Genomic DNA, 21,252 nt, shown 5'->3' on the forward strand with positions numbered 1-21,252 from the left:
GGAGCACCTTAGAATGCCAGAAAGTAAGGGAGTGTTAAAAAAACAGAAGGGAGGAAGCATGTCAAAGGGATGCAGAAACCAACCTGAAAGGGTTCTCAATGCCTAAAACTGGAACAATTTGGGCAACAAAATAAATAATGTATATTGGATTATAACCTAAAGTATAAACTTATAAACCACGAGTCCATACTGATATTAATAAGTGACTGAATAAACAAATGGGCAAAAAGAGACATATCTTTCTTAAAGAAGAATTTCAAATAATGTATGTAATAATCCCTCTTCCCAGAGGTAGAGCTTGATTTCCCCTCTTCTCACTTAGTCACTGGCTTCCAAAAACTAGAAAAAGGGAAAAAGAGGAACTTGACAACAGAGAAACCTGACAACTCTACCTTTACCAAATGATTGAGGTTCATATCATCATGTTGCCATGTGGCTCCCAGGTACGCCCTGGTACAATGGGTTGAGAAGGGTACTTCTTCTCCATGGAATTCCTTACAAAGACCCATACTCTAGTCTACTCATGAGGAAACCAATAGAAAAACCCAGATTAGGAGACATTCTACAGGATACCTGGCCAGTATTCCTTGAGACCCGCAAGGTCATGAAAAACAACAAAAGATTGAGAAACTGCCACAGGCCAGAGGAGACTGGGGAGTCATGACAGTTAAATGCAATGTGGTGTCCTGGATTGGATCATGGGACAGAAATTGTCCTATTAATGGGAAAACTGATGAGACCCAAATGAAGTCTGGAGATTAGTTAATAGTAATGCACCAATGTCAGTTTCTTAGTTGTGACAAATATACTCTAATAAAGTAAGATGTTAACAATGGGGGAAACTGGGTAAGGAATATCCAGGTAAGGGGAACTCTCTGTACTATCTTTGTAATTTTTCTGTAAATCTAACATTTTTCCAAAATAAAAAGTCAATTAAAAAAAAGAATATTTTGAATTCCAAGAGAAATACTAAAACAGAATTCCACAAAAGCATTCTGAAAACTGGCAGCAATGCTAGAACACGAGTTCACTTTCTCAAGGGGCTGAATTCACCTGTTTTTGTTTTATGTCAGTGAGGAATCTCTCCCTAGAGAGTGGGACAACTTGTCCATAGCTCCTTAATGCAGATCAAGGCTGAGGACGCAGGCCCCTCGACTCTGGTACTCTGTACAACAGCACAGCAAATTGCCACAAGATAGCTTACACACCTATAGCACTTGCTTTGTATCAGACACTTCTAAGTGTCTTGCATATATTAACTATTTAATCTCATTTAACTTATTATCCCAAATTCTTATTTTGCAGATGGTTCTGGATTTGATGTGTCTTCCACTGCCCCATGCTAAGGGCATGAGAGGAGAGTGGATTTCATACCTCCATGTGGAGTTCATACTAGCCCTTGGTAGCCCTTCGTCTTTGGAGGGTGGAACTAACAGGATTTGTGAATGGACTAGAGGTGGGAGGTGAGGGGAGAATGTGGTCCAGGATGATGCTCAGGTTGGGGCTTGGGCAAGGAGGCATCTGTGGTGCCCTTCACTACAAGAGGGAGACCAGGAGAATTTGGTCTGAAGAATGAGATAATTTGTTTTGGATACACTGAGTTGAATGTGGTCCTTCTCTGGGGCTTGGTAAACATGCCTGAAACTCCAGAGAATATTCTGATGTGAAGATAGAGTTTTAGGACAAACAGTATGCTGATCCATGGATTTTGTGGAGAATCGAGACTTCATAAACCCCTGGACACAGCATTCCCACAATTCAGCATCCCCCCTCCCCTCCAGGGTTGTCTCTCTGTGAAAGTCTATGTCAGGAGGTGACCAGATTATCAACTTGGTCCCAGTGTCTGCCTTCCTTGGGGTGGACCTGCCAATCACTCCACATGGTCAGATGTGGTTTCTGCTCCTCCCCACCTCTGAGCATCCCAAAGTTTCCACCCAAAGCATCACTTCCTAACATACTCAATTCTGAACATCTCGAGACTTCACAGAGTTGACTCCCCCGTGGTTCCCAAGGCCCTGTGCCAGGTCCAGACTTGCCAGGCCTCTGGTCCTGGTAACAGCAGAAGATGGTGACACATCCATCCACCACGCACCCATCCATCCATCAGCCACTCACCCATCCATCCACCCATCCATCCACCACCCACCCATCCATCCATCAGCCACTCACCCATCCACCCACCCATCCATCCACCACCCACCCATCCATCCGCCACTCACCCATCCACCCACCCATCCATCCACCACCCACCCATCCATCCATCAGCCATTCACCCATCCACCCACCCATCCATCCACCACCCACCCATCCATCCATCAGCCACTCACCCACCCATCCACCCACCCATCCATCCACCACCTACCCATCCACTCATCATCCACCCACCCATACATCCACCCATCCATCCACCATCCACCCATCCATCCACCCATCCATCCACCACCTACCCATCCATTCATCATCCACCCACCCATCCATCCACCACCCACCCATCCATCCATCAGCCACTCACCCATCCACCCACCCATCCATCCACCACCCACCCATCCCTCCATCAGCCACTAACCCATCCACCCATCCACCCATCAGCCACTCACCCATCTACCCACCCATCCATCCACCACCCACCCATCCATCCATCAGCCACTCACCCATTCACCCACTCATACACCTACTATGCACCCACCCATCCATCCCTGTGTTGGATGTACTCGTGGAGGACCATGAGTACCCAGAGAAGGGCAAGACAAACCATGCTTGGGAAGGTGGAGAGAGCAGTTACACATACCCTCTTCCTTCAAATACTCCTCACAAATCAATTTCCTTCTTTCTATTATCCACCCTTTCTGTGGCCCAAAATTTGCAAGACGGAATGAGTAGACCCCAGACATCGTGACACTCCTAAGCATCCCCATCTGCAAAGGAGAGCCCTCCTTTAATTCTGGGCTCTTCACGCAGGGTGGTGGGAAGAGAACTGACCATGGAGGCAGATGTTGCCAATGACAAGTTTGAGTTCCTCATGCCTTATTTCTCCATTCTGGCCTCAAATGCATCATCTGTAAATGAGGGAGGTTGACCCTGACTGTGCCTCTTAAAATTATCCCCTGAAATATCCAAAGCAGAGAGGACAATCAGGGGTGGATTCACAATATGCACACTAATTTTGCATCTGAATACATGACATATGTTAGTTTTAAGTAAAAAAACAAAAAAATTGTTTTAATTAGCAGTGAGTTATAAAAGCTCTGCTCCAAGGAGCTGCTTCGTGCTTATCTTGAGAACCCATGTTTCCTGTCGCTCTTTGTGGAATGCCCCAAACTCCTGGGGGGGGGGACTAAGCCCAGGAACTAGGTGACCCCAAGGTCCTTGTGATTCTGTGACTTGGACCCAAAGGCTCTGAAAGTGAGAATGGCTCACGTAATTGAAGTGGCCAAGGTGGGAAGGGCTCTGAATGGGCTCTCTGGGGCTCTCTGACTCAGATGGCACGATTCATCTTTCAGTGGAGGGGATGCTGGTCCAGCCAGTGGCCACACCATGTCATTCAGGTTTGAGTAATGGTCATGATTCATCTACAAGACATCATGCAGCTACACATCTGCTCTAGATTTAGACTTTTTCCCTCAAATGTTGACTAAGCTCTCTCTTTTTATGAGCAAGCAAGAGCCCATTTTGGAGAGGCCATTCACAAAGAGAATGGGAAACGGCTTGAATGGAATGTGACTTGAGCACCAGGGCCATGCTCTTCTGTGTGGGTGAAGCAGGATGAATCCGAGAATGGGGACTAATAGTGGCAGCGGCAGACCGGTGACCAGAACGTTCTCTTGGAGTGTCGCCGCGCCTGTGGATGGAACCACCGCTGGAAATCTACCAAAAGCAATAAGGAAGGAGCTCTCTTTTTCTTCTTTTCAGGTGGTGGGACATTTTGAACATCTGTGGTCTGTGACTGCATTAGTGCTGGTTGTGTGAACTGGGCAAAGCTACCTCAACTTACTTGTAAAATAGAGACAATCTGACAATCTGACCAATCTGAACCCAATCTCACAGGGTTCTTGTGAGGATTAAAGCGGGAGGCCTGAGGGCCAAAGTCTCTGTGGCCTGTTTTTGTCTGCCCACCAGATATTTTTAAAGGGTTGTAGAAAAACAAAAACAAAACACAAAGAAGAACATACCACAGACTGCACGATAATCCACTAAGCGTAAAGTATTTTCTCTCTGGCCCTTTACAGAAAAGTCTGTGGGTCTCTGGACTGAAGGAAGAAATACACTTGAAAACAACTGGCTCATGGGTCTAGCATATCGGGGACACTTGGAAAAGGTGGAATTTCACTCCAAAAAAAAGGACAACTTTCTGGGAGTAATTTAGTTGCAAGAAAAGGGTAAACGAGATTCAACATACGGGACAAAATCTGTGGGATTTGTAGAATATATAAATATTACTATTTGGCCTCCCCACCGTGTTAGTCTGCTGGGGCTGCCATAACAAAATACCACAGACCGTGCGGCTTAAACAACCGACATCTATTCCCTCACAGTTCTGGAGGCCAGTAGTCCAAGATCCAGGTGTCAGCATGTTGGCTTTCTCCCGAGGCCTCCCTCCTTGGCTGGCAGACGCTGCCTTCTCATTGTGTTTTCACATGGTCTTTTTCCTCTGTCTGGTGTCCCCTCTGTGTATCCAAATTTCCTCTTCTTATAAGGACACCAGTCAGATTGAATTAGGGTCCACCCTAATGGTGGCCTTTTTAAAACTCACCTCTTTAAAGGCCCTATATCCAAACACAGCCACATTCTGAGGTACGGGGGGTTAGGCCTTCAATATATGAATTTTTGAGGGCATACAATTCAGCTTATAACACTCTTCTTAAATTAAAGGAAGTATCTATAATTAATAATGCTTATCCCTTTATGTAGAACAAATAGTCCTTACACGTGAAGAGGGGCCATAACTGTGGAACAATGGGAAAGGCCAACCCAATTTTAGGGAACCTTTAAGGGAGAGGCATCTGTACTTCCCCTGTGGCAGAAACATTCACTGCACCCCAAATATCCATATGGTCCCACACATTTCTCAGCCTCTTGCTCACAGGCAGGGCCATAGGACTAGTTCCAGCTCTCACGAAGCTCTCAAGGGCCAGGGGAAGCCCTCCAGCTCGCCCTTCTTGGCTGTAGCAGCTAGAGAAGCTTCATTTTGAGTGCACAGAACTGGAAGCTGGAAGCAGCCTGGATCCCTGAGTCACCACATGGAGGACAGCTACTCTGGAGTCAGCCAAAGTGCATAAATGTTTGTGTAAGTAAGAAATAAAGCTTTATTGCACAAATCCCAGAGATTTGGGGGTGAATTTCTCATAGCAAAGCCTGATCTATCTAACACACTGGCTGTCAGAGAAGAGTACACTGGTGAAGGATCACAGAAGGCACTACGCTCATTTCAGACCTGCCGTGAATTCACTACCTAACCTTGGACAAGAAGCCTTAGTCCTGACACAGGCTTGCACTCTGCCCTTTGTTAGCTGGCTGTGGTAACACGGCCTAGAAAAAATAAATTTTGTTATTCCTGAGGGTTTATATATAATATTAGCCAAAGACTTTCCTTTCAAAATAGCTATGGGGGGACTTCCCTGGTGGCACAGTGGTTAAGAATCCGCCAGCCAATGCAGGGGACATGGGTTCAATCCCTGGTCCGGGAAGATCCCACATGCCACGGAGCAACTAAGCCCGTGTGCCCCAACTACTGAGCCTGCGCTCTAGAGCCCGCGAGCTACAACTACTGAAGCCCACGCACCTAGATCCCGTGCTCCGCAGCAGGAGAAGCCACCGCAATGAGAAGCCCTCGCACCGCAACGAAGAGTAGCCCCCGCTCGCCACAACTAGTGAAAGCCCGCATGCAGCAACGAAGACCCCATGCAGCCAAAAATAAATAAATAAAGTAAATAAATGATTAACAAAACAGCTATGGGCCATCTTCTGAACAAGGAATATGTTGTGTAACTAACTCAGGCCCTTAAATTGGATCCATTTATTAAATAAAAATGCAGCGTCCTGGCATTGTCCACTCTGTGATGTGTCACTGGTTAGTCCGAGTTTGCTGCACATTAGTCTACTCTACACTCCCAGAGCTCATGCCCCCAAAGACCTCCTTATCCGCACACCAGCTCAAACGTGGATATACATGTAGAAGGAAATTGCAAAGGCTGAGATGCTTCCCGCCCTTTCCCACCCCCAGGCCCCTTGGAGCCACAGACATCAGCTCTCAGAGATAAGTGTGTGTCCTGAAAACAGGTCCACAGAAACGAAGTGCAAATACAGACGCCATTTGTGTTTGGAACCAGGTGTCTGAAAAGCACCCTTGACCAAAAAAAAAAAAAAAAAAACCTGCCACAAATAGTACACTCAGGAAATATGCTCCTTTCATTGAAAAGTGATGACATTAAATTGAACCAGTACTGCTCTGCATTATTCTAACTGTGCCTGTAACACTTCGAGGGTCTTACAAAGAAAACAAATACAAAAATCGAGAGGCTTCCAGACCCCCTAAAAATATCAGTCTCACATTCTTTCTGAACTGGTCTCACGTTATGACATGGCTATATAGAAAGTATTTTATTGACTTAATCTAGTAAAACCCAGTAGCCTTTTAACAGCTAACATAGATAACGAGGCTATCCAGGGTGGCTGCTTACTTGGGAGATCTGTTGAGAATGAAAGAGTTTTTGTCCGGCTTCAAGAGTTGCCATACTGAGTGAAGTGAGAGAAAGAGAAATATGGTATGATATCACTTATATGTGGAATCTAAAATAAAATGACAAAATGAACTTATTTACAAAACAGAAACACACTCACAGATTTAGAGAACGAACTTACGGCTACTGGGGGGAAAGGGAGGGGAGAGGGTTAGGGAGTTTGGGGTTGACATGTACACACTGCTGTATTTAAAATAGATAACCAACGAGGACCTCCTGTATAGCACAGGGAACTCTGCTCAATATTATGTAACTACCTAAATGGGAAAAGAATTTGAAAAACAATAGATACATGTATATGTATAACTGAATCACTTTGCTGTACACCTGAAACACAACATCGTTAATCAAATGTACTCCTGTATAAAATAAAGTTAAAAAAAAAAAGAGTTGATGGTAGACGGAAGGCGTGTGATGCTCAGGAGCTCTATAACTGAATCACTTTGCTGTACACCTGAAACACAACATCGTTAATCAACTGTACTCCCGTATAAAATAAAGAGTTTAAAAAAAAAAAGAGTTGATGGTAGACAGAAAGCGTGTGATCCTCAGGATCTCAAGAGGCTGCACAATTTTGAGAACAACTTAAAACAGCAAAGACCTGGCCCACGTGGAAACCCCAAAGATACATGCTGTAAGCACAGCCCGATCTGCTGTTGACTTTCCCCTCTGCCCACGGTGGCCATGCTCTCTGATTTCTCTGTGTTCTTTGAGGAAGGTGCCCTGCCCCCCAGACCCACTCAGGGACCCTGGAGAGTCCTTAAACCATTTGGGGTCCCAGTTTTCTCTTCTTCGAAAAAGCTTGGGTTGAACCCCATGATCTCAGGTCCCTTCTGTTCTACATTGTTCCGATTCCTAAAAGAAAACATCATCATCAAAACTAGACACACCTTCTTGCCTCCCCCATCCCCACCCCATCAAACTTCAGAGCGAGCTTTGCATAGTGGAAACTGTGGGCCTCTCACTGTCTACCATGCTGCACCGTACAGGGGAGCCACACTGCAAGGGGGACACAGGGCTTAAGCAAGTCTGTAGATACGAAAAATGTTTTGTGAACAGTTATGAAAGAAGTCGGAACTGGGCCAATCCGAACACCCCGTCTGGACCCCCCTTCCATTCTACTCACCACTCCTCTTCCCCCAACCCTCAAACAAGGACAAAAGCTAGAGGTAATGTTCACAGATGGCATTCTTCATGTGCCATTTTCAGAGTCTACAAGGAAGATCCTGATACCCCCGCCCCCAAAACAGAAAAATGCTGATTCGTCTTGAACTGCCATCTGCCGGACATCAGGCAGATAGATGTTGGCAGACACCCTGTGGCAAGTGAAACGAAGCCAAAAATGCCCTCAGATGCCCACACCTTGATCCCCTCTTGTATCCTGTCAGTTCCTGGGCCAAGAACTTTACGTAGAAGATGATACCACTATTTTGCAACGTGCTCTTAGTTTTAAGCTATATTAGCCAATAAATGAAGCAGCCATAGTGAGGGAAAAGTGTATTTCACAGTCGTTATAAAAGTACATATATTTAATAATGGTGACACAAATACAGTCCTTACTTATGACCAGATGGTACAACGAAAGCCGACTTTTCCTCCCGGATGTCACACGAAGATAGTTGTCACTTCCGGCAGTAACTATAGGCTGACTCAGCTCACAGGTGCAGACTACTACTGAGAGACAGTCATGGGTCAAAGAGACAACACGCTTTGTACCTACCAAAGGGATAATCAAGGTCTCCATATAAATATAATAAAATAATAAAGAATTAACATTTCTTCTCTCACTCGATTCCATAGATTTGTCAGGTGCTCACACACACAAAATACAGTTTCGCCCCTTCCTCACTCCCCCCTCACCTCTCACTGGGTTTGGAAGAAACCTGAGTTCACAGTTCAAGTTGCCAGTGGCGATGCATTTGGTCAGTTGTAGGAGAGCCTGCAGCTGCTCTGGAAGCATACGAGGATCGGGGAACACGTCCCAGCAAGCTAACAGCGACACAGAAATGCTCATGTTCTCGAGGCAAGTAAAACACAAGAGAGAGACATAAAGAGCGAGACCAAGTTCACAGGCACGTAGCCTGCAAGCCTGCAGAGTCGGCACTTGCAGCTGGAAACCATCTTCAAAAAGGCTTCTTCGGCGATCAAAAACCAAACACTTCATGTCAAATGGAGAGAGGGACTTTTTCAGATGCTTTTCTTCTCTCGACTTAAAAAGCTCTATTTTCAACGGAAAGTTCCGCAAGCCGGTCTGCAGCCATCCAAAGGAGTGCCACCGACAGCGGGGAGCCTGACTTACTCCCTAGCCCTAGGGCTGGGGCGAGCCCATCAAGGGGGAAGCAGCAGCCCCAGGTCTTGTCAAGGTCAGCCAAGACGGGCCACGGCAGTGGCTTCTGGGGACAGCCAGGTATCTGCTGTCTCCTTGCTCAGTCAGAGACGTTTGGGGTGGAAGAAGGTCACCAGTGCTGAATGGGAAGAAATGAAGGACCATCCCCGCTACTCTCTGGCACAGGCTGGCTGCCGGTGGAAGGGAAGGCAGGCTTTGCAAATGCTCAGAGGCTGTGGCCTTTGTTCGGGATCAGCGGGCTGGGAGGACTAGCCCTGGGGTGGCCACATTAGTGGTTTCTGGCCGCACCTGCACCAGCCAACAGTTGAAGACTCCAGGCTGCAGTGTAACCTGTCTCCGAACTGACCTCTATCCAACCTGTGCTGATTCTTCTTCTTTTGCCAGTTCTGCTCACCACCAAGTGGTCCCCACCAAGTGCCAGGGCCCAGACCCCAGTGGAGACAGCCCCTGGGGGGCTCCAAGCTACACACGGTCAGACAACGCTGGGGTCCACAGAACACGTACAGAGGGAATGGCACAGACACAGACCCAGAGATGCATCTTTGGTTCCATCCTTGGCAAAAGGTGTGAAAACAGAACATGGACTCAAAGCCTGCGTGAGGAATGCTGCTGTCCTCAGAGAAGATACGACACTGTATTTTGAACGTGATGCCCTCCAGACGAGCCTCTCACAGCCCACGGCAAACTGGCTGAATTCTAAATCACGCCTGTTTCCTCGGCAGCTTGAAAACCTCATTGCACAGAGCTAATGGCGCCTTCTGAGTACGTCCATATCCAACCTTAATTCTCTTCTCTTTCCAACTATGTGTTACACTTTCCAGCAGGATCAGGGCTCTGTTGATCTGATGGGAAGAACACACGGCCGGCTATGATCTCGCCCCTCCTGCAGGCCAGCGTAGGCCACCAGCCACTCAAAACATCACCTGGGTGAGCTTTGATGCCCTCCATGCGTACTCTCCCGTGAGAACAGGAGTTTGGTGAAATCAATTCTCATCTCTCCATCCAGGTTTTTAAAAATTATGTTGTTTCGGTCTAATGACATCACATAAAGAAAAATCATCTTCGGAGAAGAGAATTCAACCATTAGCAAGTTTCAACCAAAAGAGAAAAGAAATCTGTCAAGACCTCGCTCGGCAAATGACTGTCCCCATTGGCCCTTTCCTTTCATTGGCGTCCCCACCGTTCGGATCGGTCTTTGACCAGATGCCCCTTTTTGCTCAGAGGGGACGGTGCTGGTTTCGGAGGTTCCTGCCTGTCCTCCCCAGGGGTTCATGGGATCCACCTCTATGAAAAGAGGGGAAACCGTGCCTGGGTGAACCAGTTTGTGACGCCGCCATCTGACTGCTGAAAAGAGGACAGTCCGTTGAGAGGCGCACACAGAGCACGAAGTGGAGAAACAGCTCAGAAGGGTCTGTCATCTGAGTGGCCCAGAGCCCGATGCTGGCTTCTCACCCCCAGCGCAGTTGAGGGAGGTGGGTGGAGGGTTCGTGAGTGGGTGGGAGGAAGGAGGCCGTGCGTGATTGGAGCTGGATGCGCGGGCAGGCAACCCTCCTGGGGGATCCCAGCATCTCCAGGAGGCCCTACTCGGGACTGGGCTGTACGGGCTCTTGGGTCTGTGGGTTTCAGCTGTGGGGACATCGCAGGTCAGGAGGAGGTGAGACCGTGAAGGATGCTCTGTGAGAGGCCTTTGAGTCTTCATGCCCTGACAGATGTATGGAGCTGCTCCATTGCTTTCCTTAGAAATGCCAAGAACCCCACTGCTGGCCCGGGTTAACACTGGCCTTTGACCCCGTCAGCCACGTCGAAGGAGAGGCTCACGGGGGCCAGGGGCTGCAGCGGGGGCATGCTGGCCTCCAGGGGCCTGTCTGCGGAGGGCTGCAGGCTCTGATGCCGCTTCCTCAACATCTGTCCGATGCCCATCATGGGGAACCTGCCTCGGCTTTTCACACAGTTCGGGCTCCCCAGGGGCTGTGCGGTGCTGTTGCCGGGCCCCGGGGCTGGGGGACACATGCCCTCCTCTTTGGGGGGGCTGTTCTTATCTTCGTGGGCAAAGGAGACCAGAGTGGGGTGCAAAGGGGTTTGGAGAGGTGACGGGCTTCCGGGCAGCAGGACGGGAGAGAGCGTCCGCTCACCGGGATTCCCTCGAGCCAGGCCTCCAGGGGAGCTCAGAATCCTATAGTGATGGGACGGGGACAGCAGTTCCGTCTGGTCATCACGATCCACAGACTCAAAGGAGCGCACCATATCCAGCATCGGGGGGTCTTCCTTGGCAGGGATGCCAGCGCTCCCAGGCCCCTGCTGAGGGGCCTCTGGTTTCTTGACAATCCTGGGTGTCCTGGGGGGTGGCACAGGGATGAACTCCATGGAGGAGGAAGCCACGCAATTGGAGTCCGAGGTTTTGCGAAAAATATTGCGGCAGCCGAAGGAATCTGCACACCAAGAAAGCAAAGGAAACATGAAGACGGCCACACAAACAGTGCCAATGGCCCACTCCCGCCTGCTCTGACCTCCAGCTCCACTGAGACAGTGTGTTATCCAGGGAGGTCAGATGGAACCATGAAGTGAGTGTGCTCAGCATCCCATCCTCCCCATGGGGAATCAGACGGTCTTCCTAGAATGGAGGAGACAGAAGGCTGGTGATGGGAGGCCTCCTGGATTCTGATTTGCCTCATGGCTCCAGCTTAACTTCTGTTCTCCTTTCGGTTGCTTAAAATTCCGGACCCTGCCGAAGAGCCTTTGAATGACAAGGTCCACGGCTCAACAGAATGACCACAAAACTGGGGAAGCACGTGGATACCAGCTCTCTGAGGACTTGCAAATTTGGTCCTCAGATAATCAAAGCTGGAAGGAGGGTTTCCCTCGTGACTTTTTAAAAAAAAATGATGGTAAAAATTACATAACATGAATTTTAAAGTGTTTATTTATTACTTAACCACTTTTAAGTGTACAGTTCAGTAGTGTTCAGTACATCCACACTGCTGTGAAATAGAACACTTCACCTTGCAAATCTAACAGTGGTTGCCAGGGGCAACCGGTCTATGAATCTGACTACTCTACGTCCCTTGTATAAGTGGAATACACAGTATTTGTCCTTTTGTGAGCGCCTTGTTTCACTGAGCACGATGTCCGCAAGGTTCCTCCGTGTCAGCATAGCACGGGTCAGAACTCCCTTCCTTTTTAAGGCTCCCTCGTGCTTTTTGGTCTCACCGGAGCCTCACCTAATTCTGAACAGGGGTGAAACACTCTTCCTCTGTATATTTAAGGCAACCAGCTGACCCCCACGGTTTCCATTTCAAGTTGGCACAGACTAGAATCCAGGCTTGCAGACTCTGCCAGAAAAGAAAGGGAAAACCTCCACGAGTTTGGAGGTGAGGGAAGTAAAGCCAAGTTCCTGTGGAACAGGCCCTGTCTTAGCTGCCTTTTCCTACCATCATATTTTATAGGCCCCGTCGGGGCTCAGAGGCAGGAGCAAGCTGCCGCCCCCGGCAGTGATTTCGGGGACAGCCCAGGGCACTGGGAATCCTCTTCACCTTACACAAATAAATACACAGCTCCTGAAATAAACCTCCTCCTCAGGCCAGCACAGATGCCCGAGATTCACTGGCAGAGAGAAGGAAAATTTCATCGATGGCTAACGTCTCCAGTGTTCCAGCTGGCATGTGAGGTCCCTGTCCCTCCGAGATGGCTGCGTGCTCCCAACTTGTAGCCCGGCTTCTCCCTCCGTGTCGTCCTGCTTCCTTCACTTCCCCAGAGGTGCAAATCCTGGGAGGACGCCCCTCACACTGGCCCTACTGATCCCCAGCTCAGAGTCAGCCCCCGGGGCATAGAGCCTGACACTGCATTGTCCCTGCAAGAAGGGCACAGTCACCAGCCCCGACCCTCGAGCATGACTGCCGGCTCGTCTTCATCCCATCCTGCCCGGCAGGCAGTAGGCTACACTGGTCAGGAGAGAAAGTTCTAGAGCCAGGCTGCATGGTTGGAAATCTGGGCGCCGTCACTCACCAGCTCTCTGACTTTGGACAACTCTCTGGGCTATTTCCTCATCTCTAGAAATGGGGGCGAGAATGATTTCCCTGGGTTGAGGCAAGAGTTGAAACACTGCCTACCACACAGTGAGTGGTCAGTGCTAGCAATTATATAGGCTCCGGGGTGCTTCTCAGCAACAGGCTCTCAAATCCCAGGAAAATGCAAAGAAACAGAGGACAGTTGGTCCAGAAAAGTATCAAGGAACGCACTCCATCTCTGGGGCTGCAAAGTTACCCCCAAATATGCAGCCTTGACCTAGACTTTCCTTCGGGAATCCACAGGATGCCACCGCCGAGGGTCCTAACAGGATTTGCTGCCTGTTCCCAAGCCAGAAAGGAGGATCCCCCAAGGAGGGACAAGCACAGTCCCTCCAGTGGGGTCCCTGCCTTCCTGAAACCTGCAGAATGAAACTGAACTAAATGGAGGTGTTCTTCTCTGGGTGAGAACCGGTCTCAGAGCCAAATGGACCGCGCTGCTTGGTGCTGTTTGAATCTCTCTGATAATTTCCTGCTTGCCCAGGGAACCACTGGTTGATCTCAGGCAGCCAGGGCCCTCCTGGAACCTCAGTCTCTTCATATTTCAAACAGAGAGATCGAAGACTGGACTCCACAACCTCTCCCATCCGCCGTCTGTAAGGAGAACCTCTCCCCTACCCCACAGGTGGCCTCAGGATGCTCCCCGGCTCCCTGTGCCCGCCTCCCGGCTCTCAGTGTGTGTTAAGCCTCCCTTCTGCATCGCTGGACCCGTATCGATCAGTTATCTCACGTGCTGGATGATGAACGAGGCAGAGTAGCCCACACGCGTATCTCATTCGAGCCACCCGATAGCTCTGATGGGTAGATTTCCTCACAAGTGAGGGAACCAATTAAGATCCTCAGAGGGGAGGGAACTTGGGCCGCAACCAACTATAGAGCTGGGTTTGAGCACCCTACCTCCACCCCAAAGCCCACATCACTGCCTCTCAGGGTGCACTTTTCTGGTGAAGGCTTCCACAAGAGCACGCCCCCATCACGGCTCCCGCACCAAGATCTCTGCCCCTCCAGTACTGAACACCCATTCCTGGCTCCATGATACCATGCACCCCAAGCTCTGCTCCTGCAATGCCACGCACCCTATCTGCTCCTGCAAAACCATTCCTCCGATCTCTGCTCCTTCATCCTGATCTCTACTCCCGTAATACCTTACACCCTGATCTCTGCTCCCACAATCCCGTGCACCTCATCTCTGCTTTCTCAAATCCTGCCCACACCGGTGGACAACACCAGGCAGTCTGGACTTGCTTATTCTCAGGTTGCCTTGCATGCATTAATCCTGCTTTCCCACGGGCACGAGAGGTGTGTCTGTCCCAGGGGCCTACACAGCCACCAGCATGGGGTACACAGCGGCCACGCAGCTGAACACAAATGGCCTGGAGAGCCCCCCGAGCCGACCCACCTTTGTCGGGGAAGCCAGGCTTGGCGGCCTTCCGGTCCTTCAGCAGGGCCCTGGTGCTCTGAATCTGCGTGATGAGCGAGGCTGAGGGCTGTTTGTGCGATGGCAGGCTCTTATCCAACTTCTTGGAAAACGGCCGATGAAGAAAATCCCCTCTTTTCTCTTGTTCTTTGGGCTTTTTATCCTTCCAATCAGAAGCAACATAGGTACTCAGACACACACAAGAATACACAATGGAGTCCCTCTCTGAAGAGTTATCGAATAGAGTTAAGAAACGCCAGTTTTCCAAAACGCTAGGCTCTCAGCTACGTGTTGAACAATGGAAGCGCTGAGGCCCAGCGGATGCTCCAGGGAACCTCCCTCCCTCCGCCTGGGCCACAGCAGCCTTTGGTGGTCCCCAGGTCCCTGCCTTATGCCGTCTTGATGTGTTCCAACAAGGGCAAGGTCATCCCTGGGCAGTCCATTATTCTAGAACAAGCTGAACAAACAGGCAAAGCAGATGAGGACTCCCGGAAACCTGCTGCCTTATTTATAGCAGAGCCCTACGATTCTGCCCACAGTAGCGGTTTTGCAAAGGCAGTTCTACAAAGGCAACGCAACTGCTTCCTCAGTGCTTGTGTGTTCAGTCAAGCCAGGAGGTGGACGAGCAGCCCACGGAGCCCTGAGCCCGTCTAGGTGAGCTTCTGACCCCTTTACCCGCTCTGGGCACGCGGGCTCTTACTTGCGTACTTAAATCGGCACGATTCAACCACTTGTGCTGTCAGTCTTGCCTTTATTTAACTCAATTATAATCCCTCTGCTAGGAGTGAATTTGACTGTTTTATATATCTTCCACTCCACAGCCTCGGGCATGAAGCCAGGCACAGAGAGAAAGCTTAATAAATAGTTATTGAAATATTAAAAAGCAAAAACAAAAAAGCCAGTGGAAACGGAACTGAATTAAAATTAATTGGGTTCAAGCTTCTGGGAAGGGTGATGCTGCTAAGAGGAAGCTTTTTTCTGGCCCTAAAGATTACGTTTGATGTTTACTGTTAAACAGAGGCAACTGAAACCGGACCTCACCACAAGGGAGGGGGGGAAAAAGAGACCGATTTTCACATTTCTTGCCTTAAAACCTTAAGAGCATTTGCAATTCAAGAGAGCTCATCTATTTTTCATTGATGTTGTTGAAAAGCTTCTCAAGGAAACATCCCCTTGCACTCAGGTAGCCCTTTCTAATGAGGATTTTCAGAGCCTTTACGAACTGGGGTTCATTATGTCCAGGTTTTGAGTGGGAAAGAACGACTGGGAAGAGATGGAAAGTGGGGATGCCCAGCACAGCCTTGAGCGTCACCATGAGGACAATAGCTCCCCGGGGCTTACGCCTTGTCACCTGGGGAGGAGTGAAGTGGGATGAAAGCAGAGGTGAAACTTCTGCAAACACCCTCCCCAGCTTCTGGGCAGCCACTGCCACCTTTACTGAGGATGCCTGGAATGCAAGACCCTATTCTAAGAGCACGACCCAGGATGAGGCAAATACTGTTATCCCCTCTTGCAGAGGAGCCTGCAGTGGTGAAGAATTCACCCAGAATATACCCAGACAAAACAATAATTCAAAAAGAGACATGCACCCCTATGTTCATCGCAGCACTATTCACAATAGCCAAGACATGGAGACGACCCAAATATCCGACAGAGGGATGGATAAAGAAGATGTGGTCCATATATGCAACAGAATACTACTCAGCCATAAAAAAGAACAAATTGTGCCATTTGCAGCAACGTGGAGGCACCTAGAGATGATCATACTAAGTGAAGTGAGTCAGAAAGAGAAAGACAGATAGCATGTGATATCACTTATATGTAGAATCTAAAATATGGCACAAATGAACCTCCCTACGAAACAGAAACAGACTCACGGACGTAGAGATCAGACCGGTGGTTGCCAAGGCGGGGGTGGGAGGTGGGGAGGGAGAGGGATGGCCTGGGATTTGGGGCTGGCAGGTGCAAACTATTACATTTAGAACGGGTAAACAACAAGGTCCTGCTGTATAGGACACAAAAATAGATTCAATATCCTGTGATACACCATAATGGAAAAGAATATTTAAAAAAAGAATGTCGGGCTTCCCTGGTGGTGCAGTGGTTAAGAATCCACCTGCCAATGCAGGGGACACGGGTTCGAGCCCTGGTCCGGGAGGATCCCACATGCTGTGGAGCAACTGGGCCCGTGCACCACAGCTGCTGAGCCTGTGCTCTAGAGCCTGTGTGCCACAACTACTGAAGCCCACACGCCTAGAGCCCGTGCTTCGCAATGGGAGAAGCCACCACAATGAGAAACCTGTGCACCGCAGCGAGGACCCAACACAGACAAAAATAAAATAAATAAATAACTAAATTTATAAAAGAAAAAGAAAAGAATGTCTACATGTGTATAACTGAGTCGCATTGCTGTAAGGCAGAGACTGGCACAACATCGTAAATCAACTATACGTCAATTAAAAAAAAAAAAAAGAATTCATCCAGGAGCCGGACGGCAACTCAGTTGTTCACAGTCCTCCGTGAAAGTTGGTGTTCTTGACCCTTGACTCCACACTGCCCTCCAGAAGCCTGGGGCAGGGCCAGGCGTTTCCAGTGGCATAGAGAAAGGCTGGGCACAGCGACTGCAGGATCAGGGACCACGCTGTAGTCCCAGGGCTCCGGGTCGGCATCTGGAATGCTACAGAGGAGGCCGTGGGCAGGACACTACGGAGGGGGGAAGGGGGCATCTGCTCCAGGCCAAGGCTAAACACAATTCTCCACTGCCCCCCTCTCCCCATTTCTATCGAACACCAACAGGCCCCCGTCTCTACGGCAAAGGAGAGTGAGCTTTCACGCTCCCCAGCCTCCCCCAAGCATCAAGGGGCCTGTCCTGAAAAGTCTGGCAGAATTCCATCCTTTTGCTCTGTTCTATCTCTGTTTTTATGAGAAAACTCATAAGTTCTACCTGATAACACCTTAAACAGGAAAAAAGAAATCAAACACGCTTTCGTGATACATTGTAAAACAAGAGTATTTGGAAGAAAAAACAAAACTGGAGTCCCCCCCTCCCCCCGCCCCCGGCCCCTTTTTAAGGATTTTTTTAAGAATGATGAGCACGCCTTCCTCTGGGCTGCCCTGCGTTCCCTACACTCAGACGGCTTCCTGCCGACGGCTTCCTGGGTCCGGCTCAGCCCTTTTCTAACTCTCCGTGGGTTCTCAAAGCTAAAGGTTCCAGATACAAACTTTCGGGGGGCCAATATCACCACCCAGATAGAGTTCATCGGGATAACCCGCTGGGTCAGTCAGTCCCGGTGGAAGGGTCACCAGCCCCCAGGAAACAAGTTTGTTTACAAGCAGCCATCCTCATGCCTTCCAAACACAGGTTACAAATGCAACTGATCATCCAATTCTACCTTTTCATTTGCATGGCCTATTTTCTCCAAAAGAGGTTTCCCAGGGAGCAGGACGCTAAATTGCCTTGTGTAACAGAAACAGATCTTCAGGAGGACTAATTACGCTCCCCCTTTGACATGCCTGCACCCATTCCCGCGCACCCCACCCAGCAACGCTGGCTGCCTTCGGGTCTCTTTGGTTTCCCTTTGATTCTCACGGGAGGGCGGTGCGCCCCTCCCCCGCGTGCGCCTAAGGTTGGGCTGTGGAGCTGAAGCTTCAGGGGTCTTCTCTGCCCCCTCATGCTCAGTCCGCACCCCCAAGGCAGATCCAAGAGGAGGCCACAAGCAAACCCCGCACAAAACAGCTTCTTGTTTTCTTTCAACCATGTTCCAACCACCACACATGTGCGTGGACCTTTACAAAGCTGGACACTTGGAAAATGTGACCCCTTAAGGATTATCTACCCAAGACTCTTCGGATGTCGTGGATTGTTTGATGGAGGAGAGGGAGCAACCAGTGAGTGAGGATCCACTGGGCTACGGGAGGGAGGTGTCTGCAGGCTCGGCAGCCGGGCCGGGGGGTATGGGGGAGCCAGTCCTCAGCTTCTGAGATCTGAGCTCCAGGGCGCGGGTCCCCTTAGACTCTTCCCTGCGACTCCAGGCTCCTGGCTCCAAGGAGCCGCAGCCCTCCCCCTGCCTTTCCCGTTTTGCTCCTGAAGGTACGGCCAGGTGACCTTCAGCAAGTCATTTCCCCTTGAGGGACGGGCCTCCCCATCTATAACCAAAAGGGTGGGTCCTTCCTAAGCTCTTCGGTTATATAAATGAACCCCACATCTCGCCTGCTTCACTGTCTGAAAGGCAAAGGCATTCATTCAACAAGGACAGATGCGGCCACGCCTCCTGGGCCCACCCCCTCAGCCCCGCACCCCCGAGGCTGCAGGAGGAAGTGCTGCCCAGCCGGGCCACCTGCCCCTCACGCGGTGCAGAACTGACCACAGGGTGTCAGTGATGGCACAGCGGAGGGGCCAGGGGACTGGGGGCGAGCTACAGCTGTCCTCTTTGAGGAGCCTTCAAGTCCACTCAGCTTGGGCTTTCTGGAGCCTGGTGTCCCCTTGACGATGAGACAACCTCACCTGGATGTTTGGAACATCAGAACCAGGTGCGGATCGTGGACACCTGGGATGGCCCAGGGGCCCAGGTGTTGTCTGCTGGATGATTTTGGCTCCTTGCGGCCCATCCCATAAGGGAAAGCCACAGAGGCCTGATTTCGCCATAGGAAACAACCAGCTGAGTTGAGAAAAAAGAGGGCTTGGTTCATAAATTAGGCCACTGAGCCGGGAAGCCCTGGACTGTTGTAAACCCCACTTCTTTTTTTTTTTTTTTTAATAGAGGATGATGTTGAATAAGTATGTCCTCATTAATTAATTAATCTATTTATTTATTTATTTTTGGCTGTGTTGGGTCTTCGTTTCTGTGCGAGGGCTTTCTCTAGTTGCGGCGAGCGGGGACCACTCTTCATCGCAGCGCACGGGCCTCTCACTATCACGGCCTCTCTTGTTGCGGAGCACAGGCTCCAGACACGCAGACTCAGTAATTGTGGCTCACGGGCCTAGTTGCTCCGCGGTATGTGGGATCTTCCTAGACCAGGGCTCGAACCTGTGTCCCCTGCATTGGCAGTCAGATTCTCAACCACTGCGCCAAACCCCACTTCTTTACAGGTAGAAACACGAACGCATAGCCAAGCGTGTAGTTTTAGCAAGACAATAAAAAAAATGGTCAACTACGCATAGACAGCACTGATCTGATCTGAGGGATTCTGACAAATCCACTTACAACAGGATTCTGCATGGTGGAATTCAGGACAGGATGGAGGTGTGCAAGGTCCAGAGCCCTGGGCAGAGATCTGCCAACCTTCAGGGTCATAGGTGATGGTTACTTTCATGTGTCAAGTTGGCTAGGCCAGGGTACCCCGTGTCTAGTCAAACACCAGTCTAGATGCTGCGGTGAAGGTATATGGTAGACGTGACTGACATTTAAATTGGTAGGCTTTGAGTAAAGCAGATTAGCCTCTACAGTCTGGGTGGGCCTCGTGTAATCAGTTAAAGGCCTTAAGAGGAAAAGACTGAGGTGTCCTGAGGAAGAAGGGATTCTGCCACCAGGAGACATGGGGATGAAGCTGAAACATCAGCCCTTCCCTGGGTGTCCAAGCATCACACACATCCACACACACACACACACACACACACACACTATTGGTTCTGTTTCTCTGGAGAACTCTGAGTAATCCAACATAACCCCCCAAGTTCTTACCTGCACAGCGTGAAATTCGAGGTCTCTTGTCCAGGTGCCCAGGGAGGCCTGTAAAAAGCAGCATTTTTCAACAATTCAAGAAGCTTCACTTGCTGTTTATTTCCTGAACTCTACCCCCTCCCACTTGCAGCTCCGGTTGAGGATTCTCCATTTCAAAGTTTATAGACAAGAAGCCAAACTGTCGTGGAAGCAGGCAGCAGATGTCCTAACGCCTGCCCTGGATAGATTTTCTAGGCAACATTTTTATTAAAGTCTAGGACACATAACACAAGGGTGCTCTGATGATGAGTAAGGGGTTCAATATGTTGCCTCAAACAGCAAAAACACATCGCAATGGCACCCTGATCAAGACACAGAACCCAGCCGGCACCTGGAAGTCCCTCGTTCCCAGCATCCTCTCCCCGTCCCCAAAGGTAACCACTGTTCTGATTGCTAACAATTCAGCTTGACCTGATTCCATACTTGATTTTAAAAATTTGTACACGGGCTTCCCCGGTGGCGCAGTGGTTGAGAGTCCGCCTGCCGATGCAGGGGACACGGGTTCGTGCCCCGGTCCGGGAAGATCCCACGTGCCGCGGAGCGGCTGGGCCCGTGAGCCATGGCCACTGAGCCTGCGCGTCCGGAGCCTGTGCTCCGCAACGGGAGAGGCCACAACAGTGAGAGGCCCGCGTACCGCAAAAAAAAAGAAAAAAAAAATTTGTACAGATTTTAAAATGACACAAAGGAAAATCATTGTAATATTTTACCTTTAAACTTACAGTCCCCGTTATGGGTTTAATTTTATTCCCCCCAAATTCATATGCTGGAGTCCTAACCCCCAGACCTCAGAATGTGGCCTTACTTGAAGACAGGGTCAGGACAGGCCCATCACATCCTCTTTGAAGCTTGGGGGAGGGGGGAGTATGAAAGTTTGCTCTCCTTTGCCTTTGAGAAGAAGGAGTGTTGGTGTTACCTTGACAGAGGTAAGCAAGTTAAGATGAGGTCATCAGGGTGCGTTCTAGTGCAATGT

General features: G+C 49.7%; 1 protein-coding gene across 1 annotated transcript in view; it reads right to left on the reverse strand.

The window, feature by feature from the left end:
- Window positions 1–8,228: 8,228 nt before the first annotated feature.
- The window catches only part of HUNK (hormonally up-regulated Neu-associated kinase), a 112,674-nt gene continuing 99,650 nt past the window's right edge, over window positions 8,229–21,252 (reverse strand). The window contains exons 9-11 of the mRNA XM_030880754.2: window positions 20,244–20,291; window positions 14,545–14,725; window positions 8,229–11,513 (exon numbers count right to left, since the gene is read on the reverse strand). Coding sequence (XP_030736614.1) covers window positions 10,855–11,513; window positions 14,545–14,725; window positions 20,244–20,291 — 888 coding nt within the window. The 3' untranslated portion in view covers window positions 8,229–10,854. The remainder of the gene's footprint in view (window positions 11,514–14,544; window positions 14,726–20,243; window positions 20,292–21,252) is intronic.

This window comes from Globicephala melas, chromosome 4, assembly GCF_963455315.2.
Source record: "Globicephala melas chromosome 4, mGloMel1.2, whole genome shotgun sequence".
NCBI lineage: Eukaryota > Metazoa > Chordata > Mammalia > Artiodactyla > Delphinidae > Globicephala > Globicephala melas.